Genomic DNA, 21,925 nt, shown 5'->3' on the forward strand with positions numbered 1-21,925 from the left:
TTGAAGTAAAAAAGAACACTGGGTACCTTTGTCTGTTTGTTTCCTTCCCCTACTTTTCTACACATCCATCCATAAACTAGACAAAGTGGAGTGTGGTCCTTATGGCTTTCCCAATCCCATTGTCACCCCTCATAAGCTACATTTTTATACAACTGTCTTTGAGATTCATGGGTTCTGGGTTGTAGTTTGATAGTTTCAGGTATCCACCACCAGCTACCCCAATTCTTTAGAACCTAAAAAGGGTTGTCTAAAGTGTGCGTAAGAGTGCCCAACAGAGTGATCTCTCGGCTCGTTTCCTGCAAATATCTTTTTATTCTCTGCCCAAATTACTTTGGGATATATCAGAATTTCACCCTGACCTGTACAAACCTACCAGATCTCATTTCCTATTCAAAGTTCCATGTAATTATGGTGTTTGAATAAACTGACCATACAAGTTAAATTATTTAGTGTGCTACAGAAAATATAGATCCTGTAGAAAATAAATATCTCTTTCCTTTTCTCACACAGAAGTTGAAGTTTTAAAACACAGTCAATATTGTCCTTTATTCTTTGGCCTGATTTGCCTTAGTCCTAATCAGATCTGCTTCATTCATATCTCTAATTGAAGTCTGAATTCTTTTTCAGCTTTTTTAAGCAGTTGCTATATGAGGTAATACTGTATGTCATAGTTTAAGAAGTACAAAAGGAGACTGGAGACATCATCTTTGTAGTCTGTTTTAAACTTTTATTGCAAATAATTGGCAATTCAGAATTTTCCACTTTTTGTTAATAATGGCAAAGTGAAAAAAATTGTCAGAGAAAGGAGTTTCACAGTTAAACAAATCAGAAGGTGAATTCAAAGGAGGCAGATAGCAGACATTCTAGACTCTAATGATGATGTGGAAATGGATAATATAAGCAAAATCTCCAACTGTAAATCTTCAGATTATGGTCTCTTACATGAATTTTCCCAAACCAAAAATTGATAATTGACCAATATATTTCTAAGGACAAAAAGAAAATAGGGTATTTTTAGTCATTCAACAATAAGAAATTTATCATACAGTATTTTTTGCCAGCATCTTGGGTATGGGGTAAAATGATGTGGGCTGGTATTCCTTCATACATTATGATGTTTGTGTACCAGAATTGACTTGATACAGTTTGTAAGTGGACCAGTGCTCAAATAGTGTTTGTAAAGGGTGAGTGGAAGGAAATAGATGTAAAAATGAAAAAAATTTATTGCATTGATCATTCTAAATATTGTTTATAAATCTGAAAATGAAAGTATTTTGCAAATTATGGATCAAAGAAGATAGCTTTGTTCTGTGAAAATTATGAGCCATCAAAGGTTTCAAAAAATTCAAATATTGCTTTTTTAAAAAAATTAATTTTATTTAACTTTTTATTTTGAAATACTTTCAAACTTACAGAACAATTTAAAAAATAATACAGACCTTATACAGAGCATTCCAACATATCTCTGCCTGCCCCAGATACACAGATCTACTAATTTTAACAGTTTGCTACAGTTGCCATATCATTCTATCTGTCCGTCTGCCCTTGTATCTGTCTTACTGTCAATCATTTTCAGAATGCTTCAGTGTAGGCTGTATACATCATGTTTCTTGAAATGCTTCTTGAACACTTAATACTGCAATGTGCATTTCCTAAGAACAGAAATATACACTTATGTAACTACTTTAAGTACAGTTATACTGTCCAAGCAATTTAGCATGATATAAAGCTTACAGTCTATATTCCAGTTTTTTCCCAGTAATATACCTTTGAACCTTTTCTCCTCCCTTGTGAGATCCCATTCAGTATCATGTATTGGATTCAATTGTCTTTGTCTCTTCAGTTGCTCTTTTTTTTTTTTTTTTTTAAAATTGTGGGATCAATGCAAAACAAATTTTTCCATCTCAGCACTCTCAAGCAAACCCCTCAGTTAGATTATTAACATTCACAGTACTATGGAACCCTCACCACCTTCCTTTTCTAAAACTTTACTGTTTCCCCAGACACCTTATACCCATTTTGCACTAACTCCTGCATTCCACCTGTTCTCCACCCCTGGCAACCTGTACTTGTTATTTCTGTCTCTATGAACCTACATATTACCTATTTTCTTTGTAATTATCATAGAGCTTAAATTTAACATTCTAAATCTATAAAAATCTTGTTTGCTTTGCTAAAAAATTTAACTTCAAAAGTATAAATAAGCTATATTTCTGTACTCCTCAATTCCTCCAACTTTTTGTAGTTCTTGTCACAAATTACATATTTATACATTATGAGTCCAGAATCATTGATTTATTGTTAGGTTTTATTTATTTGCCTTTTAGATGGTGTCGGAAGTAAAAACTGGAGTTACAAATGAAAAATACAATACTACTGGCATTTATATTTACCTATGTAACTGCCGTCACTGGAGATCTTGATGCAGCTTTGATCTGTTGTCTATTGTCCTTTCCTTTCAACCTGCAGAACTCTCTATAGCATTTCTTATAGGGCTGGTCTAGTGGTTATGAAATACCTCAGCTTTTGTTTATCTGGGAATGTGTTAATTCCTTGATCATTTTTGAAGGAAGGTTTTCCTGTGTTTAGAGTTCTTGGTTGGCAATTTTTTGCTTTCAGTACTGTAAATATGTCATCCTACTGCACTCTTTCTTCCATGGTACCTGTGCTGATTGAATCTCTTATGTACCCCATGAAAGTTTATGTTCTTTTAATCCAGTCTTGTGGGAGCAGACCTATTATGGGTGGGACCTTTTGATTAGATTATTTCCATGGAGATGTGACCCCACCCATTCAAGGTGGGTCTTAATTAGTCTACCACAGTCCTTAAGAGAGCTCAGGGAGAGAGAGCGCTCAGAGCCTACACAGACCTAGACACTTGGAGATGCAGTCAGAAAAACATTTGCAGATTCTAAGCTAAGAGATGAAGCCCAGAGTTTGCCCTGGAGAAGCTAACTGAGAACCCACAGATACTTAAAGAGAAAGCCACTGCAATCAGAAACTCAGAGGAACATAACCTGGGAGCAAAGGACTAGCAGATACCAGCCACCTGCCTTCCCAGCTGACAGAGGTGTTCTGGACGCCATCTACCTTTCTTCAGTGAAGGTATCCTCTTGTTGATGTCTTAGAATGGACACTTTTATGGCCTTAGAATTGTAAATTTGTAACCTAATAAATACCCTTTATAAAAGCCAGTCCATTTCTGGCATATTGCATTCCAGCAGCTTTAGCAAACCGAAACAGTACCCAATGACAAATCATAACTTAATTTTACTGAGGCTCCTCATACATGACATGTTGCTTCTTTCTTATGTTTTTCAGAATTCTCTCTTTAATCAAGAGTTTGATTATAACATGGTGTAGTGTGGGTCTTTTGGGTTTGTTCTGTTTGGAGTTCAATGAGCATTTGGATGTGTATATTTGTTGAGCATTTGGATGTCTTTTGTTAAGTTTAGGAAGTTTTCAGCCATTATTTTTTTTTTTTTTACAGTAGAATGACATATAATTTATTCATATAATCAGCAGGCAGTACTCAAAATTCATTTAAATAAGCGAGTGATTACACAAACATCTAATAATACTAAAATTGATAGTCAGAAGGTATAAAATACCATGGGTATGAAATGCCATGGTAAATACTATTCAACAGACTACAATCATAATTCCAAACTAAATCATGGGTTTTTAAATGAGTTTTAGCCATTTTGGAATGATTTGATTTCCCCCACCTTTGAGCAATTACTTCTTTCACTGGTACAAGACGAGATCATTATTTCCAAGAAATAATACAGAATGACATAGCTTAGGTTCCTCTCTTGCAGCATACTTTCTTGCAAAATGTCTTTTTAAATATTGTCTCTAGATACAGGAAACAAACCAGTCAGCACTCCTCAAGCAAAGGTGCTTAGATCAGAACAGGGCAAAGGTATAACTCTGAGTTCAACAAGAGACAGACAGTGAAAACCTTTTGCGGCTTTTGAAATATGCATACTTCTTTTCTGAGGAGCCAAGCATCATAAACATATTTAGGCGTCCAAGCCAGCGAAATTATGGGAATGAAATAATTTGATATCCAGATGACTAGGACACAATTGCAACTGGGGGTAAGATACAATGTAATTATGCGGCACTTCAAACAAAACAGCTTCTATTGTTTGTAAGCCTCGTTACATTTACACGAAGTGCGGCTATGCTTGCAGGAACAGTTTGGCATATCATGTGTCTGTCTGTATTACTTTAAAGTCTTATATTTTATCAGAATGAGGTCCAAGCACGAACCTGGCTTGAAAAGCTAGCAGCAGTAGTAATGAAACATACCAATAAATTAAAAGGCTTTCACAGAACAAGATTCAGCTAAATCTCTTACATACAAAATACAGCTAGAGAAATACAATTCTTTAATGCTGAATTATGAGGGGGAGGGAAAAAATCTAAAAAAATAGAAAACTCTCTCCATACCTGGATGTCAAGGCAAGATGTAACTGCATAATGCCACAAAATGAGCAGTCACTGGATGACAGGTACTCTAGAATAGTGGTATCTGGAGATCTGGTAATTATGAACAAGAGATGAAAATACTGTATCAAAAGGCATGCATACAATCACTGTGTGCGTTCAGAGTGTGAGCTGTGACCTAAACAGAGATCTAACATGACAATGAGGCAGTGTTCCAGGGTATCCATCAAAAGCAGCGTGCGCGACTACATGTTGATTAAACCTTCTGAGGCAGCAAAATGTGGGCACAATGCCATGTCTGGGTTCTGCAGCTGTTTTTTTTTTTTTTCTTTTTTTTTTTTTTTTTCTATATACCGAGAAGTGCAATCGCTCTGCAGCTGTTTTATGATCCTCTTGCGGAATTTCTCCCGCACACGATTAAATTCCATTATGTCCATGGGGTCCTCTTCAATCCAAAATTTATGAAACTCGTGCATCAAATAGCAGAACGTCTGCTGGAAGTGGGACAATGTTGGAGCTTCTGGGGCGATGTTGTAGAAGTGGGTTTTTAGAGCTCCGCTGATCAGTAGATTATATGCCAGATCTGTTATGTTGATGCCCACAATTGCAAATGAGTACCCAATTGCTTTATCCATTCTTTTCTTTTCCCATTCTGCTTTGCTGAATTTGCTGCATTTTGGATGAAGAGAGTCAGAAAGGACCTGCTGAGCTGTTGTAGCATCCCTTTCCGCAAAATACTGTAAATTGTACAGTCCCAGAAATCCCATTCCTCGAAGATCTGTTTTAGGATCATCGCCTTGGAAACCAATTTCACACCATTGCTTAGAGATCCGAGATTCTAGTGGAGTATTGGGCTTCAAGAATTTCCATAACTTCAAAAGCATTTCTTCATGTTGGGGATTATTGGAATCATAGGGTTCTCTACGCAGTTTTTCAACATCTGCAATAAGATTTCTGTACCCAACAATTTGCAGAAGGCAAGCCTGAAGAGAGATGCCCAACTGTGGATTTATGTCAGGATTAATTTTTTTCAATTCCATGATGTCATTTATAGTCTTTTCAATAGCATCAGGGTGAACGCTCACAGAAGTCTGCAGCAGCTTACTTTTTGAATCCCTCAGGGATGTTTCAATTTTCATGGTTCTAGAAGCTCCAGGCTTGGTATTGTAACAGATCCGCTGCAGTTCACATCGTCCTGTCAGCTTCCTCATCACAAATTTCAGACAGCGCCACAGAAACTTACAGTAAAAGTACAGGCACACCTGGATCAACATTCTCAGGAAGTGCTTCATTGTGCCTGCTTTGACTATCCAGATGCTATGCAGAACAATCCTCAAGTAATTGCTTCCAAATTTGTTTTTGTCCAAGTAAGTGTAAGCTGGACCCCAGCGGCGGCGGCTCAGCAGGTTCCGGCGCGCGGCAGCCGGCTCTCCATCCCCGCCTTCCCCATCCCCGCCTTCCCCAGGCCGCCCCGGCTGCCCAGCCATTATTTTTTTTAATATTCTCTCCCTTTTTCTTCTCTTTCTGGGACTCCCACAATGCATGTATTGGTATACTTGATGGTGTCCTATGGATTCCTCAGGCTCTGTTCACTTTTCTTCATCGATTCTTCTTTCTCAGACTAGATGATTTCAGTTGTCTTCAAGTTCACTGATTGATTCTTCTGCCAACTCCAACCTGCTGTTGAACCCCTTTAAGGAATTTTAAATTTCTGTTACTGTGGTATTCATCTCTTTTTGCCCCCTTTTCATGATTTCTATCTCTCTGTTGATGTTCTCTTTGTGTTCATCTGTCATTTCCTTGGTTTCCTTTAGTTCTTTGCCCATGTTTTCCTTTAGCTCTTTGGACATATTTAGGACCATTTTTTAAAAGTTTTTGTGTAGAATGTCCAAGGTCTGTTCTCTTTATTGATGATTTCTAATGCTTTATTCTTCTCCTTTGCCTGGGCCGTCATTCCTGTTTCTTTCTATGTTTGTAACTTTTGTTGAAACCTGGTATCTTAAGGTGTTATCCTTGGAATTTGTTTCTTAAACTTGTATCCAGCTAGTGTTCAAGTATTGTGGTTTTTTTTTAATTCACTTTTATTGAGATGTATTTACATATAATACAGTCATCCATGGTGTACGATCAACTGTTCACAGTACCATCATATAGTTGTGCATTCATCATCCCGATCTATTTTTGAACATTTTCCTTATACCACAAAGAATAAGAATAAGAATAAAAAATAAAAGTAAAAAAGAACACCCAAATCACCCCCCCATCCCACCCTATTTTTCATTTAGTTTTTGTCCCCATTTTTCTGCCAATCCATCCACACACTAGATAAAGGGAGTGCAATCCACAGTGTTTTCACAATCACACTATCACCCCATGTAATCTACATAGTTATACAATAGTTTTCAAGAATCAAGGCTACTAAGTTGGAGTTTGATAGTTTCAGGTATTTCCTTCTAGCTATTTCAATACACTAAAACCTAAAAACGGATATCTATATAGTGCATAAAAATGCCCTCCAGAGTGACCTCTCGCCTCCATTTGAAATCTCTCACCCACTGAAACTTTATTTTGTCAAGTATTGTGTTTTAAAAATACAAGTGCCAGATAAAGAATCAGAAGTAACACTAACTTAGAACCAATTAGAGAAGTGCTTGAAATTAAGAATCAGATGGATATGTTCCAGATGATGCATTGCAGTTATTTTAACAGTTGCATTCAGAGGACATGACCCATTTTGCTTATATAGAGCCTAAAACCAGGAAACTGGCATGAATATTTGGGTTTGCTGAATTTATTTATTGAAAGTTCTAATAGTTACTTTTCTCTATCTTTTTATTATTCTGTACTTTTTTTTTTTTTTTTTTTTTGTAAAATGACTTAAAAATGTATTGTTTAAAAAGAATCCATTGGACCCAGATAACAAATGGTGATGCCTGCTTTTTACGTATGCTGAGGATGAGGACTGGTTTACCGTTGGGTGTTTTTCTCTGAGTTATGCTTTGTGTTGGACTCAGCTTAAATTGAGGAGGGACACTTTGAGAAATACCCTTTATGATTTAATCTGCATTTACTATTGGAACGTTGTTGAGAACTTTATCCATGTATGCTGTTGTTCCTTTTTTAAGACCATGCCAGAAGTTTTGTTTCCCCTGCGGTTTCTGATTTTGATTTTGAATCAATGTAGCTGATCATGTTTTGCTTTTTACTTTGGCTGTCAGGAATTCAGATCCAAATTTAAACACTAAGTGCGTAAGTCTGTATGTTGTGTTCCAGTGTTTCTTCCAGTATTTTATTTTTTTAATGCTCTCCTTTTTTCCTTGTGTTCTCACAAGCTTCCATATTTCTGTGATGGAGTGGCTATGGTTTGTAAACAAGGACCTTTGTAATGGGAGGCATAAGCTACTGTCTCAAGCCCATTTTGAGTATAAGATTGACTAGAGGAGGAGGCGGGGCAAGATGGCAGACTGGAGAGCTGTAAGTTTTAGTTACTCCTCCAGGAAAGTAGGTAAAAAGCCAGGAACTGCGTGGACTGGACACCACAGAGCAATCTGTCTTTGGGCATACTTCATACAACACTCATGAAAATGTCGAACTGCTGAGATCAGCGAAATCTGTAAGTTTTTGCGGCCAGGGGACCCGCGCCCCTCCCTGCCAGGCTCAGTCCCGTGGGAGGAGGGGCCGTCAGCTCCGGGAAGGAGAAGGGAGAACTGCAGTGGTAGCCCTTCTCGGAAACTCATTCTACTGATTCAAACTCCAGCCATAGATAGACTGAGACCAGACACCAGAGAATCTGAGAGCTGCCAGCCCAGCAGAGAGGAGACAGGCATAGAAAAAAAAAAAATAACACGAAAAACTCCAAAATAAAAGCAGAGGATTTTTGGAGTTCTGGTGAACACAGAAAGGGGAAGGGCGGAGCTCAGGCCTTGAGGCACATATGCAAATCCCGAAGAAAAGCTGATCTCTCTGCCCTGTGGACCTTTCCTTAATGACCCTGGTTGCTTTGTCTATTAGCATTTCAATAACCCATTAGATCTCTGAGGAGGGCCCTTTTTTTTTTTTTTTTTTTAATCCTTTTTTCTTTTTCTAAAACAATTACTCTAAGAAGCCCAATACAGAAAGCTTCAAAAACTTTCAATTTGGGCACGTCAAGTCAAGAGCAGAACTAAGAGAGCTCTGAGACAAAAGGCAATAATCCAGTGGCTGAGAAAATTCACTAAACACCACAACTTCCCAAGAAAAGGGGGGTGTCCGCTCACAGCCACCATCCTGGTGGACAGGAAACACTCCTGCCCATCGCCAGCCCCATAGCCCAGAGCTGCCCCAGACAACCCAGTGTGACGGAAGTGCTTCAAATAACAGGCACACACCACAAAACTGGGCGTGGACATTAGCCTTCCCTGCAACCTCAGCTGATTGTCCCAGAGCTGGGAAGGTGGAGCAGTGTGAATTAACAAAGCCCCATTCAGCCATCATTTGAGCAGACTGGGAGCCTCCCTACACAGCCCAGCAGCCCAGAACTGCCCTGGGGGGACGGCACTCACCTGTGACATAGCACAGTCATCCCTCAACAGAGGACCCGGGGTGCACGGCCTGGAAGAGGGACCCACTTGCAAGTCTTAGGAGCCATACGCCAATACCAAAGACTTGTGGGTCAGTGGCAGAGACAAACTGTGGCAGGACTGAACTGAAGGATTAGACTATTGCAGCAGCTTTAAAACTCTAGGATCATCAGGGAGATTTGATTGTTAGGGCCACCCCCGCTCCCCGACTGCCCAGAAACACGCCCCACATACAGGGCAGGCAAAAGCAACTACACACGCAAGCTTGGTACACCAATTGGGCCCCACAAGACTCACTCCCCCACTCACCAAAAAAAAGGCTAAGCAGGGGAGAACTGGCTTGTGGAGAACAGGTGGCTCGTGGACGCCACCTGCTGGTTAGTTAGAGAAAGTGTACTCCACGAAGCTATAGATCTGATAAATTAGAGATAAGGACTTCAATAGGTCTACAAACCCTAAAAGAACCCTATCAAGTTCAGCAAATGCCACGAGGCCAAAAACAACAGAAAATTATAAAGCATATGAAAAAACCAGACGATATGGATAACCCAAGCCCAAGCACCCAAATCAAAAGACCAGAAGAGACACAGCATCTAGAGCAGCTACTCAAAGAACTAAAGATGAACAATGAGACCATAGTACAGGATATGAAGGAAATCAAGAAGACTCTAGAAGAGCATAAAGAAGACATTGCAAGACTAAATAAAAAAATGGATGATCTTATGGAAATTAAAGAAACTGTTGACCAAATTAAAAAGATTCTGGACACTCATAGTACAAGACTAGAGGAAGTTGAACAACGAATCAGTGACCTGGAAGATGACAGAATGGAAAATGAAAGCATAAAAGAAAGAATGGGGAAAAAAATTGAAAAAATCGAAATGGACCTCAGGGATATGATAGATAATATGAAATGTCCAAATATAAGACTCATTGGTGTCCCAGAAGGGGAAGAAAAGGATAAAGGTCTAGGAAGAGTATTCAAAGAAATTGTTGGGGAAAACTTCCCAAATCTTCTAAACAACATAAATACACAAATCATAAATGCTCAGCGAACTCCAAATAGAATAAATCCAAATAAACCCACTCCGACACATATACTGATCACACTGTCAAACACAGAAGAGAAGGAGCAAGTTCTGAAAGCAGCAAGAGAAAAGCAATTCACCACATACAAAGGAAACAGCATAAGACTAAGTAGTGACTACTCAGCAGCCACCATGGAGGCGAGAAGGCAGTGGCACGATATATTTAAAATTCTGAGTGAGAAAAATTTCCAGCCAAGAATACTTTATCCAGCAAAGCTCACCTTCAAATTTGAGGGAGAGCTTAAATTTTTCACAGACAAACAAATGCTGAGAGAATTTGCTAACAAGAGACCTGCCCTACTGGAGATACTCAAGGGAGCCCTACAGACAGAGAAACAAAGACAGGACAGAGAGACCTGGAGAAAGGTTCAGTACTAAAGAGATTCGGTATGGGTACAATAAAGGATATTAATAGAGAGAGGGAAAAATATGGCAAACATAAACCAAAGGATAAGATGGCCGATTCAAGAAATGCCTTCACGGTTTTAACGTTGAATGTAAATGGATTAAACTCCCCAATTAAAAGATATAGATTCGCAGAATGGATCAAAAAAAATGAACCATCAGTATGTTGCATACAAGAGACTCATCTTAGACACAGGGACACAAAGAAACTGAAAGTGAAAGGATGGAAAAAAATATTTCATGCAAGCCACAGCGAAAAGAAAGCAGGTGTAGCAATATTAATCTCAGATAAAATAGACTTCAAATGCAGGGATGTTTTGAGAGACAAAGAAGGCCACTACATACTAATAAAAGGGGCAATTCAGCAAGAAGAAATAACAATCGTAAATGTCTATGCACCCAATCAAGGTGCCACAAAATACATGAGAGAAACACTGGCAAAACTAAAGGAAGCAATTCATGTTTCCACAATAATTGTGGGAGACTTCAACACATCACTCTCTCCTATAGATAGATCAACCAGACAGAACACCAATAAGGAAATTGAAAACCTAAACAATCTGATAAATGAATTAGATTTAACAGACATCTACAGGACATTACATCCCAAATCACCAGGATACACATACTTTTCTAGTGCTCATGGAACTTTCTCCAGAATAGATCATATGCTGGGACATAAAACAAGCCTCAATAAATTTAAAAAGATTGAAATTATTCAAAGCACATTCTCTGACCACAATGGAATACAATTAGAAGTCAATAACCATCAGAGACTTAGAAAATTCACAAATACCTGGAGGTTAAACAACACACTCCTAAACAATCAGTGGGTTAAAGAAGAAATAGCAAGAGAAATTGCTAAATATATAGAGACGAATGAAAATGAGAACACAACATACCAAAACCTATGGGATTGCAGCAAAAGCAGTGCTAAGGGGGAAATTTATAGCACTGAACGCATATATTAAAAAGGAAGAAAGAGCCAAAATCAAAGAACTAATGGATCAACTGAAGAAGCTAGAAAATGAACAGCAAACCAATCCTAAACCAAGTAGAAGAAAAGAAATAACAAGGATTAAAGCAGAAATAAATGACATAGAGAACAAAAAAACAATAGAGAGGACAAATATCACCAAAAGTTGGTTCTTTGAGAAGATCAACAAGATTGACAAGCCCCTAGCTAGACTGACAAAATCAAAAAGAGAGAAGACCCATATAAACAAAATAATGAATGAAAAAGGTGACATAACTGCAGATCCTGAAGAAATTAAAAAAATTATAAGAGGATATTATGAACAACTGTATGGCAACAAACTGGATAATGTAGAAGAAATGGACAATTTCCTGGAAACATATGAACAACCTAGACTGACCAGAGAAGAAATAGAAGACCTCAACCAACCCATCACAAGCAAAGAGATCCAATCAGTCATCAAAAATCTTCCCACAAATAAATGCCCAGGGCCAGATGGCTTCACAGGGGAATTCTACCAAACTTTCCAGAAAGAACTGACACCAATCTTACTCAAACTCTTTCAAAACATTGAAAAAAATGGAACACTACCTAACTCATTTTATGAAGCTAACATCAATCTAATACCAAAACCAGGCAAAGATGCTACAAAAAAGGAAAACTACCGGCCAATCTCCCTAATGAATATAGATGCAAAAATCCTCAACAAAATACTTGCAAATCGAATCCAAAGACACATTAAAAAAATCATACACCATGACCAAGTGGGGTTCATTCCAGGCATGCAAGGATGGTTCAACATAAGAAAAACAATCAATGTATTAGAACACATTAACAAGTCAAAAGGGAAAAATCAATTGATCATCTCAATAGATGCTGAAAAAGCATTTGACAAAATCCAACATCCCTTTTTGATAAAAACACTTCAAAAGGTAGGAATTGAAGGAAACTTCCCCAACATGATAAAGAGCATATATGAAAAACCCACAGCCAGCATAGTACTCAATGGTGAGAGACTGAAAGCCTTCCCTCTAAGATCAGGAACAAGACAAGGATGCCCACTGTCACCACTGTTATTCAACATTGTGCTGGAAGTGCTAGCCAGGGCAATCCGGCAAGACAAAGAAATAAAAGGCATCCAAATTGGAAAAGAAGAAGTAAAACTGTCATTGTTTGCAGATGATATGATCTTATATCTAGAAAACGCTGAGAGATCAACGATACACCTACTAGAGCTAATAAACAAATTTAGCAAAGTAGCGGGATACAAGATTAATGCACATAAGTCAGTAATGTTTCTATATGCTAGAAATGAACAAACTGAAGAGACACTCAAGAAAAAGATACCATTTTCAATAGCAACTAAAAAAATCAAGTACCTAGGAATAAACTTAACCAAAGATGTAAAAGACCTATACAAAGAAAACTACATAACTCTACTAAAAGAAATAGAAGGGGACCTTAAAAGATGGAAAAATATTCCATGTTCATGGATAGGAAGGCTAAACGTCATTAAGATGTCAATTCTACCCAAACTCATCTACAGATTCAATGCAATCCCAATCAAAATTCCAACAACCTACTTTGCAGACTTGGAAAAGCTAGTTATCAAATTTATTTGGAAAGGGAAGATGCCTCGAATTGCTAAAGACACTCTAAAAAAGAAAAACGAAGTGGGAGGACTTACACTCCCTGACTTTGAAGCTTATTATAAAGCCACAGTTGCCAAAACAGCATGGTACTGGCACAAAGATAGACATATAGATCAATGGAATCGAATTGAGAACTCAGAGATAGACCCTCAGATCTATGGCCGACTGATCTTTGATAAGGCCCCCAAAGTCACTGAACTGAGCCATAATGGTCTTTTCAACAAATGGGGCTGGGAGAGTTGGATATCCATATCCAAAAGAATGAAAGAGGACCACTACCTCACCCCCTACACAAAAATTAACTCAAAATGGACCAAAGATCTCAATATAAAAGAAAGTACCATAAAACTCCTAGAAGCTAATGTAGGAAAACATCTTCAAGACCTTGTATTACGCGGCCACTTCCTAGACTTTACACCCAAAGCACAAGCAACAAAAGAGAAAATAGATAAATGGGAACTCCTCAAGCTTAGAAGTTTCTGCACCTCAAAGGAATTTCTCAAAAAGGTAAAGAGGCAGCCAACTCAATGGGAAAAAATTTTTGGAAACCATGTATCTGACAAAAGACTGATATCTTGCATATACAAAGAAATCCTACAACTCAATGACAATAGTACAGACAGCCCAATTATAAAATAGGCAAAAGATATGAAAAGACAGTTCTCTGAAGAGGAAATACAAATGGCCAAGAAACACATGAAAAAATGTTCAGCTTCACTAGCTATTAGAGAGATGCAAATTAAGACCACAATGAGATACCATCTAACACCGGTTAGAATGGCTGCCATTAAACAAACAGGAAACTACAAATGCTGGAGGGGATGTGGAGAAATTGGAACTCTTATTCATTGTTGGTGGCACTGTATAATGGTTCAGCCACTCTGGAAGTCAGTCTGGCAGTTCCTTAGAAAACTAGATATAGAGCTACCATTCGATCCAGCGATTGCGCTTCTCGGTATATACCCGGAAGATCGGAAAGCAGTGACACGAACAGATATCTGCATGCCAATGTTCATAGCAGCATTATTCACAATTGCCAAGAGATGGAAACAACCCAAATGTCCTTCAACAGATGAGTGGATAAATAAAATGTGGTATATACACACGATGGAATACTACACGGCAGTAAGAAGGAACGATCTGGTGAAACATATGACAACATGGATGAACCTTGAAGACATAATGCTGAGCGAAATAAGCCAGGCACAAAAAGAGAAATATTATATGCTACCACTAATGTGAACTTTGAAAAATGTAAAACAAATGGTTTATAATGTAGAATGTAGGGGAACTAGCAGTAGAGAGCAATTAAGGAAGGGGGAACAGTAATCCAAGAAGAACAGATAAGCTAACGTTCTGGGGATGCCCAGAAATGACTATGGTCTGTTAATTTCTGATGGATATAGTAGGAACAAGTTCACAGAAATGTTGCTATATTATGTAACTTTCTTGGGGTAAAGTAGGAACATGTTGGACGTTAAGCAGTTATCTTAGGTTAGTTGTCTTTTTCTTACCCCCTTGTTATGGTCTCTTTGAAATGTTCTTTTATTGTATGTTTGTTTTCTTTTTAACTTTTTTTTTCATACAGTTGATTTAAAAAAGAAGGGAAAGTTTAAAAAAAAAAAAAAAAAGACAGTAAGAAAAAGAAGGAAAAAAAAAAAAGATGTATTGCCCCCTTGAGGAGCCTGTGGAGAATGCAGGGGTATTCGCCTACCCCACCTCGATGGTTGCTAACATGACCACAGACATAGGGGACTGGTGGTTTAATGGGTTGAGCCCTCTACCATAAGTTTTACCCTTGGGAAGGCGGTTGCTGCAAAGGAGAGGCTAGGCCTCCCTATATTTGTGCCTAAGAGTCTCCTCCTGAATGCCTCTTTGTTGCTCAGATGTGGCCCTCTCTCTCTGGCTAAGCCAACTTGAAAGGTGAAATCACTGCCCTCCCCCCTACGTGGGATCAGACACCCAGGGGAGTGAATCTCCCTGGCAACGTGGAATATGACTCCCGGGGAGGAATGTAGACCCGGCATCGTGGGACGGAGAACATCTTCTTGACCAAAAGGGGGATGTGAAAGGAAATGAAATAAGCTTCAGTGGCAGAGAGATTCCTAAACGAGCCGAGAGATCACTCTGGTGGGCACTCTTACGCACACTTTAGACAACCCTTTTTAGGTTCTAAAGAATTGGGGTAGCTGGTGGTGGATACCTGAAAGTATCAAACTACAACCCAGAACCCATGAATCTCGAAGACAGTTGTATAAAAATGTAGCTTATGAGGGGTGACAATGGGATTGGGAAAGCCATAAGGACCAAACTCCACTTTGTCTAGTTTATGGATGGATGTGTAGAAAAGTAGGGGAAGGAAACAAACAGACAAAGGTACCCAGTGTTCTTTTTTACTTCAATTGCTCTTTTTCACTCTAATTATTATTCTTGTTATTTTTGTGTGTGTCCTAATGAAGGTGTCAGGGATTGATTTAGGTGATGAATGTACAACTATGTAATGGTACTGTAAACAATCGAAAGTACAATTTGTTTTGTATGACTGCGTGGTATGTGAATATATCTCAATAAAATGATGATTAAAAAAAAAGATTGACTAGAGGAATATTTTAATCATACAGTGGATCTCTTTGAAAAAGTAGATTAAAGATTGTTGAAGACTTTTGAGTCTTTTTTTTTTCCTTCTTTTCAAGTTATTTTAGTTGCAGAAAGCTTTAAATGAAAAAGAATCAGAATCTTTACTTAATTCCAACTCTTACAGTAGGTCTTACCCAGTTTTACTTAGGGCTTTACTCATTGTTCAGAGCTTGTATATGATAAAAGGAGGTCAGAGTTGACAAGGCTCTCTGCCTGGGCATATCACCTCCTGGATAGTTATAAATAAAGCAATAGAAGTTTGTATTGAACCTCTTTCCTTGAATGGTACTATTGAAGCCTGTTAGGCAGACAAGCAGCAGTACAGTTTCTGCATACTTCCAGGTTTAAAACAAATAATTAGCATGCCTGAGAAAATGGTGGAGTAAGGAACTCCTAAAAGTCTGTTCCTCTATAAAAGCAAAAAGACTGGCAAAAACCTTTAGAATCAATTTGTTTGGAACTCTGGAAATTAATTAAAAGCTTACAGCAAACACGGAATTCTTAATCATGAAAAATAGCCTTAATCTTGGTAAGAACAGTGAGCTTTGTGATGTTTTATCCTGGTCTAATCCCTTGCCCCTCAGCTCAGTGGTAGTCTTGAAAATAACTGTGCATTTCCAGTACTAGTGCTGGTACTGGAAGGAGAAGAGCAGACCTCATTAGCAAAGAATTGAAACTAATTAGTTTTGACCCCTCTGGTAGCTCCCTGGAAGACCTGCTTAAAGGCTTTATCTTGCCTAACTTAGAACTCTCCCATTGCTAAAGCAGCTACCCCAGGCCACGTTCATTGAAAACATTTTTAGGCTACTGTTTCAGATGCTGCTGGCTAAGGCAGTGGATAACAGTTGGGAATGCAATAGATTAACCAAAAAAGCTTGGGAAGAAAGGCTGGAGAGTGAGATGCTTTGGGGAATAAGGACTTCAAAAAGCTCCAACATATTCCTGGAAATCTAGAAGGCCACTGCATGTCCAAGGCTTTGTGAATGTTTGGGGAAAGATCTGAGAAGGTCCTAAGCTTTCACCTCTGGCTGACCTTGAGGTTCTGTTAAACAGGAAGTGAAGGCTGAGGCAGAGTTGTAAACTGCTTGGCTAGGTGTTGAAGGTATGTCCTTACACACAGAGATTATCTGCAAAGAGTGGGAGATTCTTTTGGTTCCAGATGTTTAAGGAAATCTCTGTCTAATCATTAGCTGACCACTAAAGTAATGGGTCAGAGAGTTCAGTGGCCATACATGAGAAAGGCTGCAGACTTTATAGACTTAATTCAGAAAAGTCACCAAGGAAACAAACAACAACAACTACAATAAGCAGCAACAGTCAACTCTGGGGATGGGGAACAATCAGATTTTCAGAGTTCCCATATTATGAAAAACCTCCAGTTTTTAACAAAAAATTACGAAGTGTGCCAAGAAACAGTGTGGCCCATACACAGGGTAAAAAAAAAAAAAAAAAAAAAAACAATAGATATAAACTGTGTCTGAGAAAACCCAAGGATTGTGTTTACTAGAGAATGACCTTCAATCAGCTATTTTAAGTTATGCTCAAAGAGGAAAATTAAACCATGTCCAAAGAACTAAAGGAAACCATAAGAATGATGTCTCACCAAATAAAATTTATCTGTAAATTGGTAAAAATTATAAAAGAACCAAATGGAAATTCTGGATTGAAAAGTACAATAATTGAAATGAAAAATTCACTAGAGGGGATAAATAGCAGATTTGAGCAGGCAGAAAAAAGAATCAGTAAAGTTTAGGATAGGTCAATTGAGATGATCCAGTCTGAAGAAGAGAAACAAAAAAGACTGAATAAAAGAGGAACAGTACCAAGAGACCTGTGGGACTCCATCATGTGTACCAGCACACACGTAATGGGAGTCTCAGATAGAATGGAGAGAGAAGAAAGGGCAAAAAGAATATTTGAAGAAAATAAAGGCCAGAAACTTCTCAAGTTTAATGTAATCATTAATCTGCACATGCATCAAGAAGCTTACTAAACTCCAGTAGGGTACTCAAAAGAGATGTACACTGAGACACTTCATTAACTATTGAAAGCCATAGAGATTAGCAGAGGAGAAGTGACTCTTACATACAAGTTATCCTCAAGAAGATGAATGACTAAAATCTTATCAGGAACTGTAGAGGCCAGAAGGCAGTGGGATGACATTCAAAGTGCTAAAAGGAAAAGCTGTAAATCAAGAATTCTATATCTGACAAAACTATCCATTAAAAATGAAGGAGAAATTAAGACATTCTCAGGTAAACAAAAACAAAGAGTTTGTTGCTAGCAGATCTGCAGTAGAAGAAATGGTAAAGGGAGTCTTTCATGCTTAAATGAAAGGATACTGGACAGTAATTTGAATCCACACAAAGAAATAAAGAATACCAATAAGAGTAACTACATGATAAATATAAAAGTCAGTATTGATATATTTCTGTTTGTAACTTCTGTTTTTTGTTTCCTGATTTAAAAGACATTTGCATCAAATAATTGTAAATCTGTATTGATGGGTACAATGTATAAAGATGTAATTAACATAAGGGGGAATAGAGGTGTATAGGAGCAAAATTTTTACTTCTATTGAAATTAAATTGGTATTAATCCAAACTAGATTGTTACAAATTAAGATGACAATTGTAATTTCCAGTGCAGGCATTAAGAAAATAACTAAAAAATATCTATAGTAAAATAAACAAGGGAATTTAAATAGGTATACTATTTTACACAAAGTTAAGCTCTCCAATTAAAAGTTGGAGATTGGTAGAATGGATTTAAAACACGTGACTTAACTGATTACCATCTATTCACTTTAGATTCCAATATACAAATAGGTTGGAAGTAAAAGGATGAAAAAAGGTATTCCATTGCCAATATTAACCAAAAGAGATCTTGATTGCCTATACTAATATTATACAAGATAGACTTTAATACAAGAGACAAAGAAGGACTTATATTATGATAAAAGGATCAATCCATCAAGATGATACAGTTATAAATACATATATACCAAACAAGAAAACCCTAAAATACATGAAGCAAAAACTGACAGAACTGAAGGAGTAATAGACTGTTCAACCATAATAGTTGGAGATTTCCGTATTCTGTTTTATAATAGATACTATAACTAGACAGAAGAGCAGCAAGGAAATATACCTGAACAACACGACAAACCAATTAGACCTATATAGAACACTCTACCCAACAACAGCAGAATACATATTTTTTTCAAGTACCCATGGAACTTTCTTCAAGAGAGACCATATATATTAGGCCTCAAAACAAGTCTCAATAAACTTAAAAAAGATTGAAATCATTAAAAGTATATTCTCCAACCACAATGAAATGAAATTATAAATAATGGAGAAATTTGGAGAATTCACAGATAATATGGAAATTAAAATGAGTAAAAAAATACTGAAAAATAATTTAGATCAGTCACTTTTAGGGAGGAATGTGTGTGTTTATTTTTTGAGTGTAGGAAAATACATTTATAATTTTTTTCATATTTCTGAAAATTTAAGAATTTGAATGTTTTCAGTGAATAGTCTAGTTATTAGGTGTGTGTGTTTTCCCAGACTTTTGTTCTTCACTATTTGACTAAACATTTTAATAGTAATGAAAATACCAGATAACTCAAGTCTATTATTGTATCGTTTTTTTTCTTTCATCAGACTAACTTTTTTTATCTTAAGTGGATTAATAAAAGTGTCCTATATTTTCCAAATGTAAGTTAGCTGGCATTTAGTGAGTAGCCCAGATGTATATGTAATGAAATATTAGTGTGTAAAGGGGAAAAATTATTAAATGTTTTTCATGAATAAGCTGCAACTTTTTTTTTTTTTTTTTTGCCTATTTGATAAACAGATCATCGAGAGTTGATCCATGGCATTTAGGCCATATTGTTTATTGATGGCAAGTTAAAGATCTTTCTTTAGTGGAATGTTCAGAAAATGTTAAAACTAATTCTGAAAACCTTTTAAAAGCTATCCCTTGATTTTATGGTATGTGAATAAATCTCAGTAAAACTGAATTTAATTAAATATTAAATAAAAATTGTCCTTCCCTCAGTGTTTCACATAATTAGTTCTCATTAACTTTTATTTCATTCTATTTATGTTTATTTCTAGGTACAGTAATTTTAGTAAGTTTTAGAAAAATAAAGCATTTTTCTGCTGGGAAAACTTAGTTTTCTTATTTTTTGTTAAATATTCTAAAAGTGAAGTAGCCTTTTACATTTATCTCAAAAGAGACAAACTTGCACATAACAGAACTTTTTAGTATATGTACACCAGAGATTCTTCACATATTTACGAAGGGAATTTGGATGAGTTAAATTTGAAATATATGATACATGTTAATTTCTTTCAGGAGAAGGAAGCCAACACCCTTTTGGAGCCATGAATATTGTCCGGACTCCATCTGTTGCTCAGATTGGAATTTCAGTGGAATTACTGGACAGTCTGGCTCAGCAGACTCCTGTAGGCAACGCTGCTGTATCCTCAGTTGATTCATTTACTCAGGTAATGCAATGCCCATTTAATCATTTTCTAATAGAAGTTGAAAAAAATTTCTTTAAAAATTATCCTGGTTTACTTGAAAACTTGTAAAAATGAAAGTAAACATATTACTCAAGTTATCAACTTCTGACAACATTTCAAGTTTGCTTTTCCTGTAGGTATTTTTAAACTTGTAAGTATTTTGATGAGATTTATGTTTTTATAGTTATGAAATATCTGAAAATGCTTTTAAAAAACAGTTTTAACTATTTCCCCTTTCCCCTCCAGCAGACAGTATCTTAGGCTGTGAGTATACAGTTGTCAGCCGCAAAGGCAGATTCCTTGTCCTCATGGAGCTTTCAACTCCATGTATGGCAGCTCTGTTGCTTGTTGCTTTTAGTGTGTCTCCAGAGCCAATTTGAAACATCTCATGAATTTTTCTTATTTTGTATCTGTAGACAAAAGTTTATCTATCTTTCCTTGATAAGATGTATATCTTTTTCTAGCAGTTTTATTGAGATATATTCACATACCATACAATCCATCCAAGGTGTATAATCAGTGGCTCTAAGTGTAATCACAAAGTTGTACATTCATCACCACAATTTTAGAACATTTTTGTTAAAACCCCATACCCCTTAGCAGTCACCTCTCAATCCCTCTATCCTTCCTGAGCCCCACATAACCACTAATCTAATTCTTATAGATTAGATTAAATATTTAAACAAATAATTAAATTTATAGATATAATTAATTAGTGTTATTAATTAATTTTATTAAATAATTAAATCTATAGATTTATTTATATTAAAAGAATACTAAAATATTACTGTTAACTTTAGTGAATAGTTTGCAGCAAATGTATTTTTTTCCCATATACCACCCTATTAACACCCTGTACTAGTGATGTACATTTGTTATAGTTCATGAAAGAACATTCCTATATTTGTACTCTCCACCACAGACATCATCCACCACAGGGTTTCCATGTAGATGTATATCTTTTTTTTTTTAAATTCAATTTTATTGATATATAGTCACATACCATGTAGTCATACAAAGTGTACATTCAGTTGTTCATGGTACAATTATATAGTTGTGCGTTCATCACCAAAATTAATTTTTGAACATTTTCATTACCACACACACAAAAATAATAAGAATAAAAATTAAAGTGGAAAAGAACAATTAAAGTAAAAAAGAACACTGGATGCCTTTTTTTTTGCCCCCATTTTTCTACTCATTCATCTATACACTGGACAAAGGGGAGTGTGATTCATATGGCTTTCCCAGTCACATTGTCACCCCTCATAAGCTACATTGTTATACAATTGTCTTCAAGATTGAAGGGTTCTGGGGTGTAGTTTGATAGTTGCAGGTATTTACTGCTAGCTATTCCAATTCATTAGAACCTAAAAAGGGTTGTCTATATTGTGTATAAGAGTGCCCACTAGAGTGACCTCTCGGCTCCTTTTAGAATCTCTCTGCCACTGAAGCTTATTTCATTTCCTTTCACATCCCCTTTTTGTTCAAGATGTTCTCTATCCCATGATGCTGGGTCTAGATTCCTTCCCGGGAGTCATATTCCATGTTGCCAGGGAGATTCACTCCCCTGGGTGTCAGATCCCACATACTGGCGAAGGCAGTGATTTTCCCTGCC

At 36.9% G+C, this 21,925-nt stretch overlaps 2 protein-coding genes across 4 annotated transcripts in view; one reads left to right on the forward strand and one right to left on the reverse strand.

Annotated features, from left to right (window-relative positions):
- HIKESHI (heat shock protein nuclear import factor hikeshi) overlaps positions 1-21,925 on the forward strand; it is a 79,066-nt gene that overhangs the window by 29,338 nt on the left and 27,803 nt on the right. For all 3 annotated transcript variants that reach the window (XM_037841146.1, XM_037841149.1, XM_037841147.1), the window contains one exon: positions 20,138-20,289. In XM_037841146.1, the coding sequence (XP_037697074.1) occupies positions 20,138-20,289 (152 nt within the window). The remainder of the gene's footprint in view (positions 1-20,137; positions 20,290-21,925) is intronic.
- LOC119538277 (ELMO domain-containing protein 1-like) lies at positions 1,455-5,895 on the reverse strand. The gene is made up of 2 exons (XM_037841145.1): positions 4,459-5,895; positions 1,455-1,652 (listed from the first exon to the last, which is right to left on the reverse strand). The coding sequence occupies exon 1, from the start codon at positions 5,745-5,747 to the stop codon at positions 4,701-4,703; it is 1,047 nt and encodes a 348-aa protein (XP_037697073.1). The 5' UTR covers positions 5,748-5,895; the 3' UTR covers positions 1,455-1,652; positions 4,459-4,700.

The sequence above is a fragment of the Choloepus didactylus genome, chromosome 6, assembly GCF_015220235.1.
Source record: "Choloepus didactylus isolate mChoDid1 chromosome 6, mChoDid1.pri, whole genome shotgun sequence".
NCBI lineage: Eukaryota > Metazoa > Chordata > Mammalia > Pilosa > Megalonychidae > Choloepus > Choloepus didactylus.

Coding starts and splice junctions, on each gene's coding strand:
- LOC119538277 (XM_037841145.1), bottom strand. CDS start 5,747: ATGAAGCACTTCCTGAGAATGTTGATCCAGGTGTGCCTGTACTTTTAC.